The sequence below is a fragment of the Rhinopithecus bieti genome, unplaced genomic scaffold, assembly GCF_001698545.2.
Source record: "Rhinopithecus bieti isolate Rb0 unplaced genomic scaffold, ASM169854v2 scaffold_32008, whole genome shotgun sequence".
Lineage (NCBI taxonomy): Eukaryota > Metazoa > Chordata > Mammalia > Primates > Cercopithecidae > Rhinopithecus > Rhinopithecus bieti.
Genome location: NW_016814433.1, coordinates 2,652,940 through 2,660,538, shown reverse-complemented (window position 1 = coordinate 2,660,538; position 7,599 = coordinate 2,652,940). Strand labels below are relative to the sequence as shown.

At 53.2% G+C, this 7,599-nt stretch overlaps 1 protein-coding gene across 7 annotated transcripts in view; it reads left to right on the top strand.

The window, feature by feature from the left end:
• DLG4 (discs large MAGUK scaffold protein 4) overlaps positions 1-7,599 on the top strand; it is a 28,585-nt gene that overhangs the window by 10,244 nt on the left and 10,742 nt on the right. Inside the window, exons 4-10 of one of the 7 annotated variants that reach the window (XM_017850403.1) lie at positions 2,086-2,121; positions 3,563-3,638; positions 3,779-3,829; positions 4,022-4,146; positions 4,245-4,414; positions 4,517-4,653; positions 4,799-4,943. In XM_017850403.1, coding sequence (XP_017705892.1) covers positions 2,086-2,121; positions 3,563-3,638; positions 3,779-3,829; positions 4,022-4,146; positions 4,245-4,414; positions 4,517-4,653; positions 4,799-4,943 — 740 coding nt within the window. Of the gene's footprint in view, positions 1-193; positions 1,015-1,054; positions 2,888-3,122; positions 3,639-3,769; positions 3,830-4,021; positions 4,147-4,244; positions 4,415-4,516; positions 4,654-4,798; positions 4,944-7,599 lie in introns of those variants that run through there. The other 6 variants (XM_017850397.1, XM_017850400.1, XM_017850398.1 and 3 more) reach the window with 6 other exon arrangements.

The window sequence follows — 7,599 nt, the reverse complement described above, 5'->3', positions numbered from 1 at the left end:
TGGGGGTTTGGGACGTGGGCTCCTGGGGCTGGGGAGGGGGCGTTTGGGGGGCTGGAAACACCTTGTCCCACAGAGGAGAAACAGGCCAGGCCAATGGGAGTGGATGTCGAGCCTAAAGCAAGAATGTGTGTGTGCACGCGTGCCTGTGCCTGTGTGCGTGTGCTGTATGTGTGTGTGTGCCTGCGCGTGTGTGCACGCGTGCGTGCCTGTGCATGGGTGCGTGTGCTGTATGCATGTGTGTGCGTGCGCTGTATGCGTGTCTGTTGAGGTGTGTGCATCCCCCAGGAAGCCCCCCACGCCTGGGACCTCCTCATTCCTTCACACCCCCAACCTCTGTTTCCATTTTCTGTGTCCAGAGCTCTGTTCCAAGCGCCTGCTGCCCTCATTTGCTCTTGTCCCTTCCCCGCCTCCTCCCCCTACCCCCGCCTCTGGGCCTGGTTCGCCCTGTCCCTGAGTCTCCAGCCCTTTCCATCTGTCTGGCCTGAGACTTCACATGGTGGGGCCTTGCTGCCTCGTCCCCTGCCCCAGCCTTTGCTCCACTCCTGAGCTCTCTCCCCGCTCTGCAGCCTTTCCTCCCTGCTGGCTGACTGGCTGGCTCTTGATGCTGTCTCTCTCTTCCTCCCACGCATTCTCCTCTCCCTCTCCCTGATCCCCAGCTCAGGCCGCTGCGGCCTGATCAGTCCTTTCCCTCATCAGTCCTCTCCCTCCATCAGCCAGCTCCCCTTTCCCATGTTCCCTCTTGCCAATTCATCTTCACCTTCTCCCTTTTCCTCCTCCCCTCTCTCATCCTCTTGGGTTCTCACTTCTGCATATCTTCTTTCTGTCCCCCTCTGCCCCCTCCATCATCCCCCACCACCTGTTTCCCTTTCTCCTCTCTGCTCACAGCGTCCTCCTCTCTCCAGCCCCGGGAGGCCTGGTTTCTGGGAACTTCCATCCTCCAGTCCACTTTCCATCTTCCCCTCCCTCCGTCTCCTTTTCTGGGGACACAGGATGGGGAGGACTGGAGAGCACCAGGCAAGCTGTGAGATTGAGGGGACACCGTGGGGTCAGGGTGGGGATTCTAGGATGTTGTGGGATGCTCTGGGAAGGGGGAAGTTGCTGACATTTCACCAAGAAGATGGATGGGGAGGAGGTCTCTGAGCCTAGGGAGCGGGCAAGCAGGTTCTGGAGTGAGAACTGGCAAGACAGGAGTTAGGGAACAGGAAGATAAGAGGTCCTGGGTCAGGAGCCGGATAGGGATAAGACTGTGAAATCAGGGCGGTGAATGGAGCTGACAGAGCAAGGAAAGGAAGGCCCTGGAGACAGGGATGGTACAGAGTGTTTGTGTGAATTCTGTGGATGCTAGGAGTGAGGGAAAGAAGACTAGAGATGCTTTTTGTAAGGCAGGGCCATTAAATCCCTGAGCAGGAGGAAGAGGAGGTAGGGAGCCTGAGGGGTGGTAGTTAGTACAGAGCTACTGTGGATCAAAGCTTAGGAGCAGAAGAGGGTGGAGGGAGAGAATGTTGGAGGCCATAAGCATGGGGTGGAGGTCTCAGGACAAGGCCTCACCCGGGGAACAAGAGAAGCCCCAATTTTCAGAAGAGAGGGGGAGTTGATTGAGAAGTGTAAGATTGTTACTTGAGAATAATCTTGAGGGTATGAAGGCAGGGTAAGGGAGAATGGTGATACACTCTCTGGGGAAGCAGAAATTGAGATGGAGTAGCTGGGTGGGGTGGCATGTGCCTGTAGCTACACAGGAGGCTGAGGTGGGAGGACTGCTTGAGCCCAGGAGTTCAAGGCAGCAGTGAGCTATGATCACACCACTGCGCTCCAGCCTGGGTGACGCAGCGAGACCTTGTCTCGGGAAAAAAAGAAAAAAAGAAATTGGGATGGAGGATTAGGCCACGACATTGGTAAGGGATGGGGCTGGAGGGTGCAATAGGGCCAGGGAAGCGGATGGAGAATGGAGGCTGGAGGCTAGGGTTGGAAGATGGATGTTGAAGAGCGAGACAGGGATGGAGATGGAGCGTGTGGGATGCGGGCAGAGATAGGGATGGGAAGCAAATGAATGTCGTAGTGGATGAAGGTGGGTGTGCTGGGAAGGAGGTTCCAGGATAGGGATGGGATGGGGATTGAGGATAGGCTATGGGATGGAGGATGAACACGTGGATGAGATTTTGGCAGTCAGTGCCTGTTGGTTGGACAACAGCATTTGCTGAGATGTGAAGGGTTGGAGGGTGGTGTTAATCGATTTATGGGTGTGAAATCTATGATACAGCTTGAAAATGGTTGGTAGTTTGTAGGCTTGGGAAATAGCAGTAGGAGAGGGGAGGGACCCCTTTGGACGGGGAGAGCGGGAAGGAGACTGGGGATTCCTTGCGCTTGGGCTACTGCAAATACATGTTTCTTTAAGGAGGAAGTAGGTTGGGGACCCCGGAAGGAGGCTCTTGGCGGCCTCCCCCCATTGCCATAGAGACGTGGCTTCGGTTGCCCTGGCAATTGGGGAAGCCCCTAGGACCGGCCTAAAGCTGGCCCCGCCTGGGAGTCTAGAGACCAGGCGATTGACGTCAGGGACCTGGGCACGCCCCACTTTAACCCCTTCCCGAATGCAGTTGGGGGAGGGAATAGATGAGCGGGATAGGACCCGGATGTCTTTCACCACTCCCCCTTCCTGACGTCCTTTGCACTGCGTAGGGTGAGGGGCGTAGGGGAGCGAGGAAGGCAGGTTATTCAGAATGCGCTGCGCCCACAAACCTCTTCAGCCCGGCCTCCTCTCGGCCTGGCTAACGCTGGGCGGGGCCCAGGGCAGGAGAGGCGGGGCTAGCGGAAACCTTCTGCGCTCAGGAGTTTGGTCGGCCCCAGGCCACGCCCCACCCCCCTGTTGTCCTGACGACAGGGCCTCCTGGAGGTGGGTCTCCCCGGGTCTTGGCTGGTCCTAGATACCGTTGCTAGGCAACACGGTCCCTAGAGGAAGGGGTGGATTGGACGTCTGATTGGTGAGACCAAGGGAGGGGTCTGCAGCTGGGGGAACCCCGGATTCCCGGGGTACAGGGTTTAGGACAAATGTGTGTGAAGGTGAGGGACAAGTCTAGGGGAGGGTTATGAAAATATCTGGGTAGATATGGGGGAATTGGGGGAGATGGGGCAGGAAGTGGGGACCAGGACCCGGTGGACATGATCCCTGGGTTGTCCATGTGTAGCACATAAGGCATGTAACACCCTGTGGTGTTACATCCGGTGAGAAGCTCCCTTCCCCCAAGCCTACCCCCCTCTCCCCACTCTTTGCCATCTGCTGCTCCCCTCTCCGTCTGGCTGTCTCCCTTCCCGCTTCTCCTACACCTCCTTCCACATGCAGGGGGCCCCGGGCTGGGCAGAGTTAGATCCGTGTGCGTGTGCATCTGTGCGTGTGTGTGTGCGTGCGCATGTGCACGCGTGTGCATGTGTGTGTGATGTGGATTGAGACTGGGCCCTTGAGCAGCTCTCAGCGTGGCAGAGTGGGCTTGGCTAAGAGGTGAAAGGGTAGCCACGCTGATGGGACCCTCCGTTACGGGCTCCCTCTCGAGTCAAGGCTCAGGTGGCTTTTTGTCTCTTGTTTCCCCAAACAGGCCAATTCTCCCCCTGTGATTGTCAACACAGATACCCTAGAAGCCCCAGGATATGTGAGTTGTTTAGATTTTGGGGCTGGGGCCATTGCAGAAGGAAGGAGGGAGTAAGGGAGGGCAGCAGATGACGGGCAGGTTGTGCGGCAGGAATGTCTGTCTCACTGCTTTTGTGTTTCTGTCCCGTGCTGGAGTTGCAGGTGAACGGGACCGAGGGGGAGATGGAATACGAGGAAATCACATTGGAAAGGGTGAGCAGGCTCCTCCATTGGCAGTCTCCTTGCCCCCTCATCTGTACCTTTCTTTCTGCCCATGTGGTCTGCGTGGCCAGCCCCTCACCCTATCCCTTCCTGCTCTGGCTGCTCCAAGCCATTTCCCACCCCACTTGCTTTGCCAGACTTGGGCAGTGAGGGGAGCTGACCCTCTTCCCCTCCTTCGCCCAGGGTAACTCAGGTCTGGGCTTCAGCATCGCAGGTGGCACTGACAACCCACACATCGGTGACGACCCGTCCATTTTCATCACCAAGATCATACCTGGTGGGGCTGCGGCCCAGGATGGCCGCCTCAGGTGAGGAGAGGATACAGGGGTTAGGATGCTTGGTCCCTGGAGAGGGAGGGCCAGGGCAGCAGGAAGCTCTTGACTCAGGCCCACCTTGCTGCTTCCAGGGTCAACGACAGCATCCTGTTTGTAAATGAAGTCGACGTGCGCGAGGTGACCCACTCAGCAGCGGTGGAGGCCCTCAAAGAGGCAGGCTCCATCGTTCGCCTGTATGTCATGCGCCGGAAGCCCCCAGCTGAGAAGGTCATGGAGATCAAGCTCATCAAGGGGCCTAAAGGTAGTAACTCATTTTGTTCTCACCCCCATCCCAACTGTCCTGTGCCCCCAAGCCTGCTTCCTGGGCACCTGGGCACCCACCTCTGGCCTCCCCTCCATCCAGGTCTTGGCTTCAGCATCGCAGGGGGCGTAGGGAACCAGCACATCCCAGGAGATAATAGCATCTATGTAACAAAGATCATCGAAGGGGGTGCTGCCCACAAGGATGGGAGGTTGCAGATTGGAGACAAGATCCTGGCGGTGAGGACCCCATCTAGCCCATTTTCTAGCCCAAATCTGGGTCTCACCTACTAGCCCTGGCAGGCACAAGTTCATCACTTCATCCCAGTGCATCTGTCTTGGGCCATTTGTGGCTTTGTCTGAGCTTTGCTTTCCTTGACTCCAGGTCAACAGTGTGGGGCTAGAGGACGTCATGCATGAAGATGCTGTGGCAGCCCTGAAGAACACGTATGATGTTGTCTACCTAAAGGTGGCCAAGCCCAGCAATGCCTACCTGAGTGACAGCTATGCTCCCCCAGACATCACAACCTGTGAGAGCCCTTCAAACGCCAAAGCTCCCCATGACCCATCCCGTTTAACCCATGACGTGCAGTCCCATGACATCCCTGTAGCTGTCCCTCTTCAGATATTCCCCATGAAATAGCCACAACCTCTGACCCTTGCTGTTGTCAGAGAAGAGATGGAAAATCAATTACCATAAAAGAGCTAGAAAAGATCGTCAATGAGCTCTCCCATGGAAGGCACAAAACCTGGTTGGTTTTATGGCTAATTTTATGAAATTCTCAAGGAATAGATAATTCTTCTGCTCTTCCAGAGTATAGGAAAAGATAAAAAGATTTCACATTTCATTTTACGAGTTATGTTCAAATGGTCACAAGGATAACGTAAAACAAGGAGAGCATAGATGTGTTTTGCTTCTGAATAGAGATACAAGAGTTAATAATAATATAGTAGCAAACCAAACATGGCAGCATGTTAAGGGAATAACATAGGGTTAGTTTCAGAAAACTAAAGATGGCTCAATATTAGGAAATCTCTTAATATGATTCGTATATTAAAACGTTAAGGGAGGCCAAGTGTGGTGGTTCATGCTTGTAATCCCAGCACTTGGGAGGCCAAGGTGGGAGGATTTGAGACCACCTAGGGATTTGAGACCTAGGAATTTGAGATCAGCCTAGGCAACATAGCGAGATCCTTGCTCTACAAAAAATAAAAATAATTAGCACGTGCCTATACTCCTTGCTACTTGGGAGGCTGAGGCTGGAGGATCGCTTGAACCGAGAAGTTGGAAGCTACAGTGAGCCAATGATTGTGCCACTGCCCACCAGACTGGTGACAGAGCGAGAGGAGAAAACGATACGATCATCTCAAATAGATGTGAGAAAGGCATTTGCTGAAATTCACCATCTCTTTTGGATGAAAGCTTTTAGTAAACTAGGACCAGAGGAATTTTCCTTAAGATGGTGAAGACTAGTTATCAGGAACCGGTAATGAACATTTTATAATGATACAATTTTAGTAGTGTGTCCATTAACTTATTTTTACATTTAATTTTAATTTTTATTTTGTTCTTGAAATGGAGTTTTGCTCTTGTTGCCCAGGCTGGAGTGCAGTGGTACAGTCTCGGCTCTCTGCAACCTCTGCCTCCCAGGTTCAAGTGTTTCCGCTGCCCCAGCCTCCTGAGTAGCTGGGATTACAGGCACCCGCCATCACGCCCGGCTAATTTTTTTTTTTTTTTTTTGAGACGGAGTTTCGCTTTTGTTGCCCAGGCTGGAGTGCAGTGGTGCAATCTTGGCTCACTGCAACCTCCGTCTCCCAGGTTCAAGCGATTCTCCTGCCTCAGCCTCCCGAGTAGCGGGGATTACAGGCATGTGCCACCACCCCAGCTAATTTTGTGTGTATATATATATGTATGGTTTTTTTTTTTTTTTTAAGACAGAGTCTTGCTCTGTTGCCCAGGCTGGAGTGCAGTGGCGCAATCTTGGCTCACTGCAAGCTCCGCCTCCTGGGTTCATGCCATTCTCCTGCCACAGCCTCCCAAGTAGCTGGGACTACAGGTGCCCGGCACCATGCCTGGCTACATTTTTGTATTTTTAGTAGAGACGGGGTTTCACCATGTTAGCCAGGGTGGTTTTGATCTCCTGACCTCATGGCCCACCAGCCTTGGCCTCCCAAAGTGCTGGGATTACAGGCTTGAGCCACCGTGCCCAGCCTCCGTTAACTTACGAAGAAGGCAAGGATGCCTCTTCCCACTGCTGTTATCCTTCATTGCTTTAGAGCAGGGTTTCTCAATGTTACTCCTGGCGTTTTTGGACCCAATAACTATTCATTGTGGGGGGTTGTTCTGTGCCTTGTGGGATATTAAGCAGCATTCCTGGCCTCTGTCTATCATATGACAGTGGTACTCCTCCCCCTCAGTCATAACAATAAAAAATGTTGTGACGGAATTGCCCCAGCGAAATTATGGTAGTTGAGAATCACTACTTTAGAGATTTCAGACAGTGTAACAAGACAAGAAGAATAGTTACATTTGGAAGGGGAAAAAAAATTATCTTTATTTGTAAATTATACTACTGTGCATCTAGATCAAAATTTAAGTGAATTAACTGAATACATATGGGAAGTTAAAGTGTGGCTATTTGTTGGCTGGGCATGGTGGCTCAGTCCTGTAATCCTAGCACTTTGGGAGGCTGAGGCGGGTGGATCACCTGAGGTCAGGAGTTTGAGAACAGCCTGGCCAACATGGAGAAACCCTGTCTCTATTAAAACTACAAAAAAAATTAGCTGGGTGTGGTGGCGGGCGCCTGTAATACCAGCTAATCCTGAGGCTGAGACAGGAGAATCACCTGACACTGGGAGGCAGAGGTTGTGGTGAGCCAAGATCATGCCACCGCACTCCAGCCTGGGCGACAGAGTGAGACTCCATCTCAAAAAGAAAAGAAAAGAAAAAAAGACCAGGTGCAGTGTCCTCATGCTTGTAATCCCAGCACTTTGGGAGGCCGAGGCTGGTGGGTCACGAGGTCAGGAGTTCAAGACCAGCCTGGCCAACATGGTGAAACCCCGTCTCTACTAAAATTACAAAAATAGCCGGGTGCGGTGGCTCAAGCCTGTAATCCCAGCACTTTGGGAGGCCGAGACGGGCGGATCACGAGTTCAGGAGATCGAGACCATCCTGGCTAACTTGGT